The sequence below is a fragment of the Mercenaria mercenaria genome, chromosome 12, assembly GCF_021730395.1.
Source record: "Mercenaria mercenaria strain notata chromosome 12, MADL_Memer_1, whole genome shotgun sequence".
Lineage (NCBI taxonomy): Eukaryota > Metazoa > Mollusca > Bivalvia > Venerida > Veneridae > Mercenaria > Mercenaria mercenaria.
In genome coordinates, this window is record NC_069372.1 from 34,142,526 (window position 1) to 34,162,396 (window position 19,871).

Here is a 19,871-nt window from a genome sequence, read left to right on the forward strand (position 1 = left end):
AGTAAAAAGTGTAAGGAAAATTAGCAAATATTTATATTTCAAGTATGGCATTATATCAAAGACACATATATCAATATTACAAATTGCTAATTTTGATTATTTTCATAAACAGTTTTTATGGAGAATGAATAAATACATACCTTTCTCGAGCCATAATTTTGTCCATTATGTGTAAGTTTGGCCTTGTGAATGCCAAAAATCTGTGTATGTTTCATCTCTAATTGGTGTTACCTGTTACATGGGACTGATAGCTCAACCACAATACAGAGATAATAGTTAATTTATATTAATAACAATGAACTGTAACCAGATTTCCTAAAGTGTCTTAAAAATAGGACGCTAGACGTTAATTGGTTAATTGTGTTCCCATTACTGTCATTTCTGCAAAAAATTATATGAACTGTTGTTCTAGTTAACAATGTCAATATCTAGTAACTTCTATTTCATGTTGCTTTACACAATTTATCTGACAGTATATATTATACAGTTATTGACTTATGTTGAGGTCAATATGTGTTTTTACGGACGGAAAGTTTTCTGTAACCCCTTAAACCAGCATATTAGAGGAAAAGAATAGGCTCAACAACAGTTTTTCCACCATTTTTCAAACATGAAATGAAATACCTACAACACTTTTATTCTCCATATACACTGCTCCAAGAGACCATCTTGCAGATTTTCTTAGCTTTTTAACAGACTTCTTCGTGACTGAGTATTCAAACCGAGCCTGCAACATTTTCGTTTCTGTCTTGTTGGGCGATCTGTGGGTTTCCGCTTTTTTATTTCTTTAAACCTAAAGACTAAGTACTTGTATCAAGAACTATAAACTATACTCAACTCGCCACAGGAAAATAATTGGGACTAGATAGTGGCTTCGAGTTACTACGCCACTCATGAAATATATCATTTTCATACCATTCGATAAAAATGAAATCCGTATTCATGAAAACAAAATCTTGATTATCCTCTATTTTCATTGGGCTGTTTAAAAACTTTCATTTATAACGAAACGTGACGTGCTTGCTTACGAACCAAATAGTTGTCTGTCTTTCTCACAAAACAGATATAACTCGCCTAAAGCCCATAAAAAGAAGTTGGTAAACAGTGCTTTACTAGACTCTTCTAGAAATGATACTACTAGTTGGACATAAATATATAATACATAGTCATTTTATTGTTACACGTGCACAAGCAAATACAATGGTAAAGACATTACACAAAGCTATTGATATATTGAAGAAGATATCTCGACAGCATATTCTGTTACTAAAAGAAAACATGTGAATCCAAGTAATTACTAATTGGTTATTTAACATTTTTCCATGCAATACGCTATATATTTAGGCGTTTTGTAACACAAATCTCATCCAATATGTTTTCATACGGGTACTCGCCAAGATATACCCAATACTGAACTGGGAAATGTTATATACATCATTTTATGCTTATTTTTCTCAGTCAACAGAGGGGAATCAATACGGACAGCAATACAGACAGGCACGATCTGGTTTACAAAACATTTATAGAAATACCCCGTAAAGTCATGCGAATATTTTTATCGATTCATGGCTTAACCGTTTGGTTAACATGGCGATTCGAACTAAAGTTGCTTTGTCACATCGTCCAGTATGGAATATATTACATCCATTAAAGTAATATAATGAAAGGTCACTTTAAAAATGCGAATCGATGACTGGAAGAGAACACTACGTAGAAATAAATAATGTTCAGTTAATCGCCTTCTGATGTGGATTAGATAGAGCTGTATCCTGGATGACCTCGCTTTGAAATCCCCACAAGTCCTCCAGCAATGAACGCCAGCACCCCAGATACGATTGCCAAGATAAAACTCGCACTGAAAGATGATTTATGCTCCTTTTCCTCCACTCCAAACACGATTACTGCTGTGATGAGCACAACACCTTAAATGATACAAAAATTGTTGTACATATATGTATGTCATTTTTAAGTATGTTACAAATTTTAATATATTTTCGTTTCGGAAAAGTAATGAAGTATTTCCATTTATATTCCATTACCCTTTGTGTTTATTTCGTAATGAATTTCAGTCTATTTCAAGACCATCCGTATCCCCTCAGTAAGTGTTGTTCCTGGTAGAGTTACGTGGAATGTTAATGTTTAAAAAATAATGTAACTGATCTGTAATGAAGTGATGTGCCGCGCGCTAGATTCCGACGCTTATGTCAACGCTAGGTCAAGTCCACATTTAAAGGCTTTTAGACAGTTTAATTACTTAGCATGTTTCCTAAACGTTCCATTGTCTGGGCTCAACCAAATATGACAATAACTGTATAAATTAATAAAAGTGTTTTGTATTGTTCAAGGGGAAGAAAAACTTAATTATAAAATGATTTATGTTACTTTTCATAACAGTGAAAGACTTTTTAAATCTGAACTATTATTGCAAAAGATTTTACATATCAGACCCGTAGCTACACTGAGGCACAGGGAGGCTGGTGCCTCCCTGTTTTTCTGCCAAGATTATGAGAAAAAAGGATATGTTTTGAGTCACCATCTTAAAAGGCATAACCGAACTGAGGCACAATTATTTCATTTTATTTGTTAAACTATTTTCCGCCAATTTTTTAATATCACGGATAATTACATTATACATGGACGTAACGAAATACTAAATTTTACAGAGGCAAACGAGTACGTGCGTTTGTTCGTAGTTGTTAGGAAAATTTGACTGGTAAATGCAAAGCCCCGACAGGCATTCATTTGGAAGGTTGTGTCCCAGCCTCCTCCATAGGAGGGTGTCTTGGGGCTCCCCCAAAAAATAGGATATATGGTATGAAAACCATACTTTTCCCTAAAATCAAAGTTCCGTCCAATGTTGCCTTCATGCTGAAAAGGACATTAGTTTTCTATAAAAAGTTTTTCTTTCATACATTGACCAGGATGTTGCTACAAAGACTGGATATCAGTATAACTCACCTCAGAGGTAAGGAAAAAATGCGTTTTAACAAATTGTTTGCGAAATGAAATTAAAACAAAACTTCATTAGGTTGAAAAGAACTTTTAAATCCATATCAATTAATGATTACAGCATAAAACTTAATGGAGTTTCATCAACTGATCACGATACCACATGTTCTACCTATCGTCTGCTTCAACAAGAATTTCGCGCTTAATATTCTTCAAAATAAATAAAAAAATAAACCGCGCAGTTCTCCATCAATGATATTATGATAAAAATGAAATATATATAAACTATAATGATGACTATACTTTGAAATAAATTAGGTTTGGAAGTAGGAAATTAGACATAAAGTAGCTAGAAAATGTAGGTATGTAAACTTTTCTAGTGCCCCTACCTCCCGATCCCAAGGTTCCGTAAATCTAAGTGCCAGTGTACGAAATGACGATGGGAGGGATGCGAATTTTAATTCGAGATCCGAATGTTACATGCATGAAAAATGCAATCCTTGTAAATATTTGAAAATAGCTATTGGGTTGGTTTAACAGGCCTGTTTTATTACATATATAGGACATTTATGTTGATCTGTGATAGAAGTTTACAGTACAGTCCATAAAATAAACAAACGTGTTTGTAAACATGGACGGATCCAAACGGAAGGGGAAGAAGCATTTTATAGAAATATTTCGATGGCAAAATACAATGCATATCCGTAGCCCTGACAAACCTATAAACCGGGCAAGTCCATTTTATAAGTGCAACAACACGGCTGACCCATTTAAAATAGCTGTACATTCCGCCTTAGAGGTAAATTACAGGTATTAAACATTAAGTAGCAAGTCAAGAAACTTCCCAAACTGACTATTCTATTGTGCCGAATAAAAAATACTAAGACATTGTTTTGATATACTTACAGGCAACACTTTGGCTAATGTTACAATACTGAAGCTTATTTGAAACTGAATACTAGGTAAGATCAAAGCTAAAACTAGTATCTACAATGTTTGACATAATTTGTTTTAGACAGACACAATGGATATATTTAAAGCTGTAAGACTTAAAGTGTACTCCACGAATATACTTTTTCTAGCATGATAAATATGTTGATCACATGTTTGACGTCGGGGGAGTGTAATAAAGCCATTAAATAAAAATGATAATACACTATAGTGTAATAAAGCTTTGACGTCAACGTCATTTATAGTGTAAGAGACGTCGGTCAAAATGACTTATTTATATAGTAAAAGAAAGTAGAATTTTTGATGTTCCAACAGGTAAGGTCAAAATGTGATAAAAAGAATGTTACATTTGTGACTTTCCACATTGAATTTATTAAACGAGTTGAATAAAATAATAAAGTGCGAGGCTCTACATTGAATTTATTAAACGAGTTGAATAAAATAATAAAATGCTATTAAACGAGTTGAATAAAATTGATAAAATGCTCGCAGAGCCTAGCATTTTATTATTTTATTCAACTCGTTTAATAAATTCAATATGAAAAGAAACTCATGTAATATCCTCTATAAATTTTTAATCGTATGAAATACTCCCGAGTACAATTTTGAAGCAATGGTAAGAGTAAACGTGTAACAAGAAGTTATCATTAGATTCAACACATCCGACTGGAATAGTTTTGCTATTGATCATTTAAATTCTAAATTTGACGGGAAACTTATTCTGCCACGCTCTTAGGAATAAAAATAGCTAAATACGTGTACGTCTCCCATTGGTAAAAGATAGTGTGTTTTTTTTCCTGCTATTTTTGAATTACCTTACATTTACATTATTATCGTTTTTTTCTGTTTATATTATTCGAACGCAGTTATTACGAGCTTTTCTCTTACATCTCCCATTGGTAAAAGACACTGTTTTTTCCTGCTATTTTTTAATTACCCTACAGTTACAGTATAACGGTTTTTTCTGTTTATATTATTCGAACGCAGTTATTACGAGCTTTTCTCTTACATCTCCCATTGGTAAAAGACACTGTTTTTTCCTGCTATTTTTTAATTACCCTACAGTTACAGTATAACGGTTTTTTCTGTTTATATTATTCGAACGCAGTTATTACGATCTTTTCTCTTACATCTCCCATTGGTAAAAGACACTGTTTTTTTCCTGCTATTTTTTAATTACCCTACAGTTACAGTATAACGGTTTTTTCTGTTTATATTATTCGAACGCAGTTATTACGAGCTTTTCTCTTACATCTCCCATTGGTAAAAGACACTGTTTTTTCCTGCTATTTTTTTATTACCCTACAGTTACAGTATAACGGTTTTTTCTGTTTATATTATTCGAACGCAGTTATTAGGAGATGTTTCTCTCATTATGTTTGCAATGACTCTGCAACTTATGCCCATATTACCAAGTAACGAGATCCAAGCAACTAAAAGGGCAAACTTACCTTGTCATAGGTATGCATTTCGCTATTTACATTCAAAAGCAGTTTCACCATTTTTTCATAGTGTTTTAGATAATTTTTGTTTGCATTTAGTAGCATTTAGATTATGACGCAAATGTATCTGATATCAGATATCTGATACTGTATACTGTTATTTTGACAGTAAACATTTTTTGACCGGTAACTTGATTCAGTATTACATCTTATAAATCTTTTGAAGATTACTAAAATTTCTTTACTGGAGTGTCTGAGTCATGAAAGAATATCAAATAATGTTTACCTGACATCCACTTCTTGTAATAGTGGTACAACTTTTGTTGGTATTAACCAGTATGGTACCATCTACATTTAAGCAAGATGAACATTTACAGTGAAATAAAAGTGCGCGTCTACAGTAGAAATTATTAAATGAATGACAGTTGTGAAATATTTACTTAGCTGTAGGACTAGGAGTACCAAAATCTGCATTAATCCCATGACCAGCATTCCAGACAAATTACAACACTGTTACCAAAGTTAAAGGTACCGATAGATAGAAAAAAACGGTGGAGCAGGCTGATAGCCATGTGTCATGGTCTAGAAATCCTTGAAAAAGATAAAAAGTAAGAAAAACTCACATTTTCAATTTTTGCCGCCATTTTTTTCCATGGTAAGGAGTAGGTCGAATACCCCCCTTGAGGGAGACATTTTGCACACATTAGATAAAATATAATCTATTAAACCGTAATAGATGTATATCCCTTTGATGGCTGCTTAAGATAGTTTATAGGCCCATTCGACTTTGTTTGCTAAAAACTCTATTGTTTTTTAATGGAAAGTACTTCAATATTGTTTTCATATATGGGCAACACCACGAGCCCTCATCCTTGGCCCTGATGCTACAATTAAGGAGCATATTTGAAAATAAAAGGGAAAGATCAAAGTTTGAATTTGGTATCTACAATGAATTACTTAATTTGTTTGACACAAATATTATGGACATATTTAAAGCTATGAAAACTAAAAGTGCTATACGCGTATATACTTTTCAAGTATGATAAATTCGTATAAATTAATCGTACAATCTTGAACAATGCATTGTATATAACGTAGCAATTAGACTCCACACCAGTGACCGAAAGATGTTTAAATTTTGAATCGGAAAATTGTTTCGCTACTCTTCGTGGCTAAATGCGTTTCCCATTTCTACAAGACGGCAATCTTTTGAAATTCACATCTTCCATTAAATCATTTCATTTACAGTATGAGACTGCTGTCTGTTTCTATTATTCGAACGGAGTTATCATGTGCTTTTTATTCTTATTGTATTTCACAAATTCAATGACAAGTTGCAACTTATGCCCATATTACCATGTAATGAGATCAAAAAAACTAAAAAGGCATAAAAACTTACTTTGCGGCATTCATTACGCTTCATACATTTTAAGATCATTTTTTCCCCACAGTATTGTATATATTATTCCATTTAACGGATTTAGATTACGATTAAAGTGTAACTTAATGAGTAACATTTTTGACTGCAAAATTTGATTTAGTATTATATTTGGTAAACCGTTTGAAGATTATTAAAATTTCTTTTCTTTACTTGCGTATCTGAATCATGAAATGATATGTTAATATGTCAACCTACATCAATATATTGTTATAGTTGTAAAATCATTTGTTGAAAATCACTCACTGTACAAATTAAACGTCAGTAAGAATGTGATAAGGTAGTAGGGTGGAAGGTAGCCTTTAGTGCTATTTTTAGATTTTTAATTTTAAGTACGATCAAACTTGCCCGAGAGACCACAACAACCAATGACTCAAATAATGACTCTACCTTGCATTCATCCATACAGTCATCTGTATGTCACAGCTTAGTGAAAAGAAATTTCAATGTAATGTTAATTTTCTTGGTAAATACTGAATAGTTTTTTCTTGTTTTTATACAGAATACAGAAAGCATTATTCAGATTTGAGCTTTGAGCTCCTCATGCCTACAATATATACATACTAAAGCAAGGTCATCAAATATTAAAACATATTTTCAAAACATTTAAAATATAGTAATCGCTATCAGTGTCAATTAAATGTGTTATAATACAAAATATAAAACATTCACCAATTGTAAGATAAAGGTATTATCAGTATAAGGTATTGATAAATAACATGTACTTGAATATATACATTTTGAAATACTTATTTAATGTCCTTACGTATTCCTTCTTAGTTTCAATGCACAGTTGATAAAACAGGCTAAATTATTAAGTGTCTCTTTGTTTGTACATGACAAAAATTTAATAAATTTCCACATATTTGGTCGTTCATAGTAATATCTGTTAGTATAACGTTTTCTCAACATTTTACAACGCGGACAAACATATATCATATGAAACTCATCTTCTATGTCTCTAGAACCACAGACATCACAGGTTCGTTCACTTCTGTCAATTCTGTTTGACCATAACGTCCAATTTTAACTTTTAGATAATGTGCAGATACTCTGAATTATGTTAACAATGTTCGGTATCTTTTATCACTTACGATACTGAGGTAACTTGCATTTCACCAGTTTACTTTATTATTATACATATCGGTTTTCAACCGTTCACATACAGTGCTTATAATGCAATAAATATTCTTACATATCGGTTTCTTGAATTCTTTCTATATCTCTTTTATAAATGACATATGATATGGTTCGAATAACATTATAGTCTAAATTTCAGATTAAATAGTGGATCTGAATTTGTTTTATTAGACTTACAACATTTTCTGAAATCATACAATATGCATGTATCTTACACTTTTCCGTCATTGAGAGAAGTTATTCCCGCAATAATCGGGACGAAATATTTATCAATAGCTTGATAGGTAGGACTATCTGCAGCAGCGGCTACATGGAAATTAAAAACATTAAAACAACATGCGCAAAATAATCAATTCAAAGCCTTAACGTTTAGCAGAACAGAACAGAACAGAACATACCTTTATTAACTCAAAAAAACCATTACAGTTATATGAGTATACAATGCAATACAATTATACAGATTCACATGACATGGTGATTGTTGTGTGTACATTGGGAAAAAAAGGTTTACATATAGCATGGTACAATTTCGGGAAAGAAAATAAGACACATTAAGTAACAATCAATTGCTCAAAGTAACTGAGTGAAAAAATTGAATGCTTACAGAAGGAAACTATGTAATAAGAACAGAGAGAGGGAGAGGGTGAAATGTTGTAAACATGTAATCACCAATTATATAGCCTTCTTTGAAACTCAAATAGACTATAAATATTCTATTTATATACTATAATACAGGTATTATTAGAAGTTTATGACCTACTAAAACAGCTGTGTAGAACATGTGCGTTTGTTTTTGTTTTAATGTCACAATGTGCAGTTGTGTAATAGTAATTCTTTGGATTTTAATATAATCAAATTGACTTTATTCGTTAGCCTATGATTAGGTTAGTCTACTCTTATGTATATAAGCAAGAACTTGTTGGATTATAATGTGTCTTATATTCTTACTGACATAATATAGAAGAATAAAAACATTAAAAAAAGACGTATAAGACAGGTGTTTTGCTGACAATTTCGAAATATGTGTATATCAGCAATTAAGTCGTCAAAAGTGCATCGAGAGTGCTCAGCAACTTCCTGCATTTTTTTTTCTTAACAAGCTTGATGAAAATATTGTAGATTACAACAATAAGACACTAGAAAGATACATAACATTAGCCTTACGTTTTGAGAGAAAAAAATCAAACAACACCAAATCATAGAAAGAAAGAGTTGTTTCACATGAAAATTGAACAGTTGGTCCATTTTCTTGCGAAAGAAGTTTTATGGTATGCATACCTAAATAAAACGTGGCGCTTATCTGACTGAATGTAGATGGGTTTTTTTCTAAATTGATTCATTTTGACATTACAACAGAATGAAGTATTGCAATCATGCGGTTTTGTTCTTTATACACACCTTCGAACATATCATTTCTCAAAAGTCACAATTATACGTACAGCATTTCAAAACTTCGTTATAAGGTTTCTCTCACTTGAAAGTTAAGAACTTATATCAGATACACTTATTAATTGTTCGTAAGTATGGAATCTTCCCGTTTATACCTTTTTATATCTGTGTTACTTTTTACATTTTGATTAACTTGTAAGTATAACTTTATGACAACATTTGATCTTTTAGATCTGACATGTGATACGCACTTTTTACCAAAGTGCTGAATTTCTAAAATGTAATATTATTTTAAAAAATACATTATGTATTAAATACATTAATTTTGTACTACATGTCTGTATTGAGTTTGTAAATGCATAAACTGTGTTGCTTCTTTTAAATTTTCGTTTCATATCAGCCATGCTAAAAGGTTTATACATGAACATATATACATTTACTCAACTGAAGATGTAAGAACCAAGCAAACATGACCATATGCCTTTAAATTAGCGTTTTAGAGTGACAATAATCGCAAATACGTTGGCTATTTCAAAATTCTTATTTTTCTGTAGATCTATATTAACTATACTAACTAAAATGTACGGGAATCTTTTTAACGTCATTCATTTTTTTTTTCCGAAATCGGTATCTTAAAAGCAACAAAAACATGTTTGAAATGCAGAAAAACGCACGAAATGGCACCCTCGAAAAAAAATCCAGAGGAGCACACCCCCTACCAAATGCCTCCCTATTTTATATCTCTGGCTACGGGCATGCATATTGAAATTTTAGAAAATACGTAATCATGGAGGCAGCATTGTTTGCGTGTTTATGACATCATTTGTATATTGTCGAATTATTTATTTAGCAGGTACCGTTTGAAATGTATTAATTTGTTTTAGTTGGAAATTAGTTTACAGAACTAAGGAAATACAGTTCAAACAAATATCTGTGCATAATCTAATCCGCCATTTTTTTATTTGATGTTGTCAAGGAAACAAAATGGCTGTCATTCCCATCACATTTGTAAATGTCCCTAAACTCCTTAATTATCTCATACCCTATTTTGAACATCTTTTCACTGCCTGCAATGATTTAAGATTACCTTAAAGAATAGAATGGAATATCAACAGTAATATTTGAACAACACCGCTGTTTTTCAATTCGAATCAGTACACGTACACAGTGCATTAAGCGAGTGAACATCATCTAGCATAATTTACAACACAAATACATAAGCATTGTTGCTCACTTAACGCTGTCTTTGTTTCATAACTAATATAATTGAGCCGTGCCATGGGAAAACCAACATAGTGGGTGTGCGACCAGCATGGATCCAGACCAGCCTGCGCATCCGCGCAGTCTGGTCAGGCTCCATGCTGTTCGCTTTTAAAGCCTATTGGAATTGGAGAAACTGTTAGCGAACAGCATGGATCCTGACCAGACTGCGCGGATGCGCAGGCTGGTCTGGATCAATGCTGGTCGCAAACCCACTATGTTGGTTTTCTCATGGCGCGGCTCGTATAATAATCGATAAACAAACCTCCAAGTAAAGCCGTGAAAACCGTGCCTTGTATGAAGCTTTGTGTGCTGTTTTTGTAATATAGACAGCCGAGAAGCGTACTCAGTGCCAAAAACACATTTCCCAATATCATCAATGACTGAACCGCTTTCCACCAGTCTTCGTCTGTGTTAATACAAAATGTACAAACATCAATATTATATTAGTATAATACATAGTTAGATAATGACACACTTTAATGTATAACCTATTTAACTGTTACGCATGAATCAATAAATTAGCATACTATTCAATACATATCCATTTTAAATACGATCTCTACTTTAGATGTTTTTTGGGTTTTTTTCATAATTCACTCCCCAAAATACATAAATATATTCCTATGAAATGAAATACTACAAAACAGGAAATATTCGCGTCTCTTTTATTCTTTAATTTGACAGACAAGGCATTCTTGAGAAATCAGGATTTGAAGCAATTTATACTATTATAGGGAAAGAACCTTCGAGAATTTGTAGAATCTTAGTGGACAGTGATTACTTTTGCTATGTTTTTTTAACGTCACAGTGACACATTTCTATGTGATTTGGCAACGTTCTAGCTTTTAATAGTGGAGGAATACCCCTGCAGCCTCTCCGGGCATTATCTCATCACGGGCAGACACCTGGGTTGAACCACCGTAGTTGATGGCTTCCTAACATGAAGAATTCTACGCCCAAAGCGAGGCCCTAACTCGCATCGGTAAGGAGCAAGTGATTTGAAATCAGCGGCCACTCGGACAGCAGGCTTCTGGACACTGGTTGCAAAAGGTGCATTATGAATGCATATTTATGCTGTGAATTCTAATACATGCCAGTATCAATCTATGTAATACTGATAACTATCTACAATCACAGCTACAATCAAGTGAAACATACTTTCTGTGTTTAAACATCCGAGAAAATGTCGTAATTGATCAGTATACTATACGATTCCGTTTATTTTGAATATATTAACTGTTATTTACTGTACAAATATACTAAAGTACAATTAACAAATACGGTACTGTACAGTCTCCATTTCTCGATATAGAATCACTTTGAAAATGAAGCTAACAGGATAGAATACTTTTCTTATGCATAGTGAAACAGCGATATTACTCAGTGATACGCCTATGTCATATGATGTGTCAATTATTCTGTCATGCGCTCTGATCAAAGATATTAAATTTGTCGGCTTTTTAGTAAACGCTTACAAAATTAATACACCTAGCAAACATCAAAACACATTGTCGAAAATTGCAAGCGAGACGATGTAACTTCTTTCCGACCAAGGGCCAAGTTTGCAAGATTTTGATAAATTACGGTTGCATTGTGCCAACTTGGAGGCACATTCATTTGATTTAATACAATTATAAGTCTTTCAGTTGTTCAGTTGTTTAGTATGCGGTGTATCAACAGCTTTACGCACAGTCTTTTAGTTATGTTCAATGCCATGTGTAATGCGTTTCACGTCATTATACAAGAATTTCATAGAGTATTAATAGTAATTGTCTAATATCGTAAATTTATGCACAGTGTTTTTCAGTAATGATGCCGATCTAAACATATTGCAATATCATGTGATATTTTCTACAGTAAGGGGTCACTCTGGCCAGTTAGAATTCATTTATTTATAGGTCATACAATAAATGTCTATTACATACCTAGGCAAAAAAAATATAACAAATATATAACATAGAACATAAAGTATTACCATTTTGTGTATCAGAACATGCGGAGCCACTCACAATGGAGGTTTTATATTTTATGCATGTTCTCCATAATCCGATATTGAGTGTACCCTCTTGACCAAGGAAACTGCCATGTAGATATTCCCAGTATGGAATAGCTGTACTTATTATACTGATTATGGTAGCCGATAGACACGCCAGTATACCAACAACTAACAATTTACTCATGGCTGCTTAAAAGGAATATAATACTGATATTCAGTATGTAAAAAGTTTATGTAACGAAATGTATTAGGTGTTCGCTAAATAAAATATGAAATTAATAGTTTTGAAATACTGATAAATAACAGTAGATTACAAACAATTTCACTGAACATGATAAGCCTACATACATTCAGTATGTCCTTCACTATTTACATACCGAAACTGTGTCATTTAAATCTTTAAGTAACCTGAAACAAGGCAGACTTAATCTTGAATATGTCAGTTTTATGAACTTCTTTTGATGTATCAGTATATTACGTAAAATCAAAAACACCTTTCCTAAATGATGTGACTGTCATATTATACAAACCGAAGATGTATTTCAAAATGCATTCGTATAGGCATAAGTGCGCATAATATATTTGATTGCTTCCGCCTAAATAAACCTTTAAAATGGAATATAGGGTGTCTTTTCTTAGTCTTCCATGTTCATAATACAAATGGTACATTATGAGATAAATTGCTGAACAATGCATAAGCATAAAAATCTACTAACCTTCAGTTGACAAGTTAAAATCACATTAATAATTCACCGTTTTCAGTAGCTGTTACAAGTATCTCATACACAGTTATGTTTGTTACCTACCACTTCTGTGTTCTGTGTTCACGCTGTAGTAAACTTATATATGTACTAAAATGAACAGTGAAAATAGATATCGACCAGGTACTATAATGGTTTTGTAACACAGTCAGGCTCGGTGTCTATAACTATTAACCTTGCCCAGTAATGAGCTTTTGATAAAAATGTAAAATCTTTTGACATAATCCCGATAAAATTATTTATTGCTATTGAACGAATCAATAACTAATTAATTGCGGTCAACCATCAATACAAACTGCGCCCGACTGGGTGTCAACGTCGGCAATACTGATTAGGCACAATCACATTGACGTCAAAATCAGTAATGTTTAAATGAATGCATTTGATTCAAGGAAGTGCAGAAAGCTTGACTTTATGTAAAATGACTGCATATCTATTATTAAACCATAACAAAACCATAACATATGTTATTATGAGCTTTGCGTTACACTTCAATTACTGAAAGTATGAATATTATACCAATCCGAAGAAGCCGCTAACTCGCTATATTACTATTTCAGTCATTTTCGCAAAAAAATAAAATATACATGATAATAAGATATGCATTATTTTGTGTAATTCCTCGAAAACTGGCTGATAACTTTACGTGGAATTTAAACTGTATCGTAAAAGAACATTTACAATAACGCCAACAAAAAAGATATTAAAAACTTAGATAATAAATGGGCGTAATCCGTTCATCAATGATATCTAACAGTCGGCCTTATAACAACGGGTGCAAAGCTCTTTTGATCATTTTTGTGCTGCTTGGACTTCGACAGGTAGGTATACATTTCTTGTCGTTGTTAGTTATATTATTTGTTTGTTTGTTTGTTTTTCAGTCATGTAACGGCGGGCAGTTAACCTAACCAGTGTTCCTGGATTCTGTACCAGTACAAACCTGTTCTCCGCAAGTAACTGCCAACTTCCCCACATGAATCAGAGGTGGAGGACTAATGATCGCAGACACAATATCGTTTATCAAATAGTCACGGAAAACATACGCCCCGCCCGAGGATCGAACTCATGACCCCGTGATCCGTAGGCCAACGCTCTTACCGACTGAGCTAAGCGGGCGGGCTTGTTAGTTATATTATGTTATTATATTATGTTATTTATATTATGTTATTATAGTATGTATAATATAGAACGTAAAGTTTTCGGTTCCATTTATGTCTTAAATTTATATCATGAGCACATGTATCATGTGTATGGAAAAATACTTTCTTACATGCATGACAAAAACTGTGAAATTACTTATTGTATTTTTCTCCACTGTCTCGTATGCATCAAAATGCCCCCAATCTGCTGTTGTGGTGAAACAGAATTATAGAGGCATACAGACACTAAAAGAAAAATGGCGCGAGAAAAAATGGTAGTCGCATAATGGCGGATACAAATAGTCCTCAGTTTTTTTTTGCTATGTAGAGCTATTTTCCTTATTTTCTTTGCAATTTTTTTGCTAAAATCACATGACAGATCTATGCTTGACGTGTAAGTAGCATTTTCATAATGAAATAACAACATTACAAAATGTTTCATGGAAACGTAGATCATACACCACCAGTATAATTTGGGGTCTCATTTTCTAGCTGATTTTGCAGTTTGTGTGTTTGACTGAAATTATTTTTCTTGCATCAAACATGACCCCACTTTTCTTTTGATTTTTAGTTAGTACTGACAATATTCTTCAAGAAAATATAGCTTACAGAAATTTAAAATGGGTCCTGATGTGTGCTGCGGTCATTGGAATTAGGTCAATTTTATATAGAATAAAGAACAACAACTATTTAGTGTGTTATAACCTATAGAATTTTGCTAGGGGAGGTGACCACGAACCTTCTAAAATATCGTTGACTTGGCAAGTTATGCCCCTGATTATCCCTGATTATTGATAACAACTCAATGTGTATGACTCTATCATATTACAAAATAATAGGTCTTCGAATGTGTGTATGCATAAATCTATATATGGTCAATTTTCAGCATGTTTCTATAGTAGTAGTGAATAAAAAAAATATTTATTATATGTTCTCTTAGAGTTATTGACGGAACTTAAATCTGGGTAAAATTTGGTTAAACCAAATGACAAAATCACGAAACATAAAGAAATGGTGTTTTCATGCATGCAAGATAAGAATATCGTTCACTCGTGAACACCATATCTTACATTTTTACTCGTGGCTCACCACTCGTGATAATACAGTCTCTGACAAATTAATATTGCAATCTTACACCGAAACAAACCAATATCAACTTTAAAAGTTTATATCATTTGCATTTGAGTGTATCAATACACTGTCAACCCAGGCGATAAGTATCAAAACATACCTAACATTTATATTTTATTTATGTGCTATTTTAAGTGGTATTAACATTTTCAAATGTGTTTGCTTACGGCTTATGTGATATTTAGGGGTATATCATCATGCTGTAACCTATTGCAATAAATGAAGTTTATACAATGTATAGAGAAATGCACGTGAGTACAGGAGATACATCTTTACGATATCAAACGCATTCATGAACCATTATGCATATAAATCTTTAATCTAAACAAAGAAGAATCAACAGATTGTTTATGTATTTAAAAAAAAAAACTAAAAAAAAACATTGCATCTAGTCACCGAAGAAACACTCACAAACTGTTTGGATTTAGATGAACTACAACTACATTTCTTGATTTGCATTTTTGTGACTACGGAATTTAATACTTTCGTATAATAAAAATGAATACCCGTATGTTCTGTTTCTTGAATAATAATTAGCCTATTTAGCTAGCGATGCATTAAAATACACTTTATACGAATCTGAGGTATGTTTGATAGTGCATGCCGAGCTAACTTGCAATCGAGGTATCCGTGACATTGTCTGTGTATTTTTGTGTATACATATGTCGCATTGGGTTACAGGCTACGTTCGTTGCAATTTGACTGGCTATGATAGTTGCGATTTGACTGACAATGCTCGTGATAGTTTCACTTGCAACTTCCGTGGAACATGGTTTTTATCTGATTTTCGTTTACACAAACCATTCACAGATTGATTTAAATCGTTTGTTCAATGAAAGCTTCATCCATTTACATTTTATACACATATAATACCATAAAATAGCGCACATATCATACAAGTAAATCGCCATTTTAATAAAGAATTGCAATTTCCATAAAATGTTAATTATCGTCCTTTATTTACATAAAACATTTGGATAAATCACAGTAAAACTAATGTGTGTGCGTGCGTGCGTGTGTGTGCCCGCGCATTCGTATGTGCCTACTTGTATGAATTGCGTGTGTACATGCGTGCGTGCGTGCCTGCCTGCGTGCGTATGTTCCTACATATATGAACTACCTCTGAAAATAAGTGGAGAAGTGGAAATGTCAATGCGGTTCATATGCAAAACCTGAACAAATATGTGTGAATCAATATAGTACATGTACAAATTTAATGATATGTAAAATTCTAAAATACATTTTCTTAATTACCCATATCTTATAGTAAAGAATACGAGGCCTGTTGTCACGGTGAAACACTCTGTTGTTACTGTTTGCGGTATATGAGGCTGTCTCATATTGCATCGCTTCACGTACTGACCGAATCATATGCCTTTTTAAAGTCAATAAAGGCAGCAAAACATACCATGTTATATTTCAATTTCCATGCACTATTTTACTATTTATTTTCAAGACTCGCAGTTACTCTCTAGTTACTACGCATTGTATTAGTACAATCAAACAAAGGTTATCAGAGATTTTCATCACATCCTTACCATTAGACGTATAAATTTCAAAGAACAGGATAGTTTTGTGTCGTGCAAAAGCTTTCAAATTAACATTTATATACTATTTAAACATATGTTGTTCTACGACTCAATTTAAGATTTAAAATTTTTAATTTCTTATTAATATTTGTTAATTTATTTTTTTTTCATATCTAATTTAGCTTTCTCAAAAAAACACATACGCATGCATCTTATTTGTTTTTCAATTATAACTTCTAATCAAGACAAAATAGAAGATTTTTAAAGTAATCAAACGTATAAAAGTTATAAATTCCACAATTTGTCAGTTTGTGATATAGACATGTTTCAGAGACGACCGTGGATGTTATATAAGGCTATATCCTCCGGTAGATCTTGATGAAACAGCCAGAAGACTAGCAGCAACCAACGACAGCACACCAGAAACGACTGCCAAGTAGAAGCCAGCACTTAACTGGGAACGCAACTTTGTCTCCTCAGCTCCAAACACTACCACCGCTATAATGATTACAATACCTTTAAAAGAAAAGAAAAAATATGTACATGCATGGTATTTCATGATCACTTAATTAAAATGTTTTATTGCTTTATATGAGTAATCAGAGATGAAATGAGCCACGCCATGGGAAAACCAACATAGTGGCTTTGCGACCAGCATGGATCCAGACCAGCCTGCGCATCCGCGTAGTCTGGTCAGGATCCATGCTGTTCGCTAACGGTTTCTGTAATTGCTGTAGGCTTTGAAAGCGAACAGCATGGATCCTGACCAGACTGCGCAGATGCGCAGGATGGTCTGGATCCATGCTGGTCGCAAAGCCACTATGTTGGTTTTCTCATGGCGTGGCCCAAATATATTACATCTTACATATAAGAAAAGAAAAAAATGTTGTAGTGAGATGTGTATTCATATTACACAAACAGCACTAAACGTCATATACAAAAAAACCCTACCAAATGGAACACTCCTATAACAATGTATAGAATGTAGATCTACTTTTCTAAAAAAAACAGTGCGGATATAGGACATATGTTTGGAAAAACATCATCAGAAAGTGTCTAAAATCATGTGTGTGGATCCTTTTTGTTGCATATCTATTTTATTAAGGTTTCTTTTCTCCTACGAAAAACGTATCTTCGGATTTTTGTATATTTTTACTACGTTTTAGAGTCAATAACAACTCTTGAGTTTGCTATAGACAAAATTACATAATTCCACCTTTGTTTGTTAAACCACATTTCATAGTCACTCAAAGCATTTGCGTCAAATCAGCGGGGTGATTAAACTAGGTGTATGACATTAACATATAACAAAATTATTGTCGAAGTTTGTACTGAATATAACTAAAACGTTAATTGGTTCCAGTTCCTTATCTATTTTAAAAGACGGACAATTCGAAGATTGAATGCATATATTTTCGAACATCCCTCGTATTTTGACATCACTGTTCATTGTTTTGAGCAAGCCTAAACATTAGTCTGTATGCAAATGATTATACACAATACAAACCTCCAAGAGCAGCCGTAAGAATCGTGCTTAAATACAAATATTTTTTCGAGTTGTATTTTGAAAACAAGCACCCAAGAAGTGTACTCAATGCCATAACCAGAATCCCAAGGATCATCAGTGCCTGAACAGCTTTCAACCAGTCAGGTGCGGCTGTAAAAATTCAACGTGTGGTAATTTGAGATAGTTATTTTGTTTCAAAATGTGTTGTTGATGAGAAATGCATAAAAACAAGAAGTATAACTAAACAGTGGTCAATTTTGTCTAGGACTCCGACATGACTGATTCACGCGTAAAACAACAATTACAAGAACACAAGTCATTATCATTGTATTAACTCATTCACAAACGGTTTTCCAGAAATTACAAATATAGATACTAATATTTGAGACTGATCAATCCGATGATCCGTATTCCGTTACATCCCAAATTATGGAAAGTATCAGAAATACCGATACACGGACTCCTTTTTGTACAACACAGAACAATCGTGTAATTTAGGGTTTACATGTATGTCTTAATCTGTTAGCCAGGGTGACATTATGTTGCCACTTCTTTTTTTAATATTATCATATAATAGATATATTCTATGCTGGTATTTAGGATACGCTCTTTTTACCTTAAATCATCTCGACATGGTATAATTATTCCGTAATAAATAGTTTGAAGCACTGGATTACATCAGTGCTTTTATGTTCATGCAGAAACTAGAAACTAGAACACTGGAATTTAGTTATCAAAGACAAAATAAACTCTACGACATTTTACAAAAACAAATATTGATGTTGTTATGACATCAGAAATATTTAAACACCTTTGTACAAGAGGATCATGATGACCCTATAAAGCTCACCTGTTAAACTTGGTCTTGGAAGCATCAAGATAAACATTCCAACCAAGTTTCATGAAGATAGGATCAAAAATGTGGCCTCTACAGCAAACCTTTCCTTCGATTTTAGTGGTGACCTAGTTTTTGATCCCACATGACCCAGTTTCAAATATGGCCTAGGAATCATCAAGATAAAGACTCTGGCAAAGTTTCATGAAGATATGGTCATAAATGTGGCCTCAAGAGTGTTAACAAAGCTTTACTTTTGAATTGACCGGGTGGCCTTGTTTTAACCCCATATGACCAAATTTTAAAACTGGCATAGGAATCATCAAGATAAACATTCTGACCAAGTTTTGTGAAGATTGGATCATAATTGTGGCCTCAAGGGTGTTAACAAGCTATTCCTT

At 33.1% G+C, this 19,871-nt stretch overlaps 1 protein-coding gene across 4 annotated transcripts; it reads right to left on the minus strand.

Moving 5' to 3' along the window:
* Positions 1 to 1,154: 1,154 nt before the first annotated feature.
* LOC123533677 (uncharacterized) lies at positions 1,155 to 18,806 on the minus strand. Of its 4 annotated transcripts, none has more exons than XR_008366448.1 (4): positions 18,636 to 18,806; positions 13,285 to 17,644; positions 10,835 to 10,978; positions 1,155 to 1,922 (listed from the first exon to the last, which is right to left on the minus strand). XR_008366448.1 is itself a non-coding variant. In XM_045315435.2 (4 exons), exons 2-4 carry the CDS (start codon positions 12,750 to 12,752, stop codon positions 1,753 to 1,755), a joined length of 519 nt encoding a protein of 172 aa, XP_045171370.1. In that variant the 5' UTR covers positions 12,753 to 12,757; positions 13,375 to 13,634; the 3' UTR covers positions 1,155 to 1,752. The 4 variants fall into 4 exon arrangements, 3 of the variants coding, with proteins under 3 accessions (XP_045171370.1, XP_045171369.1, XP_045171368.1); XM_045315435.2 differs by lacking the exon at positions 18,636 to 18,806 and adding an exon at positions 12,548 to 12,757 and having other exon boundaries at positions 13,375 to 13,634; XM_045315434.2 differs by lacking the exon at positions 18,636 to 18,806 and adding an exon at positions 12,548 to 12,754 and having other exon boundaries at positions 13,285 to 13,634.
* Between the last annotated feature and the right edge of the window lie 1,065 nt (positions 18,807 to 19,871).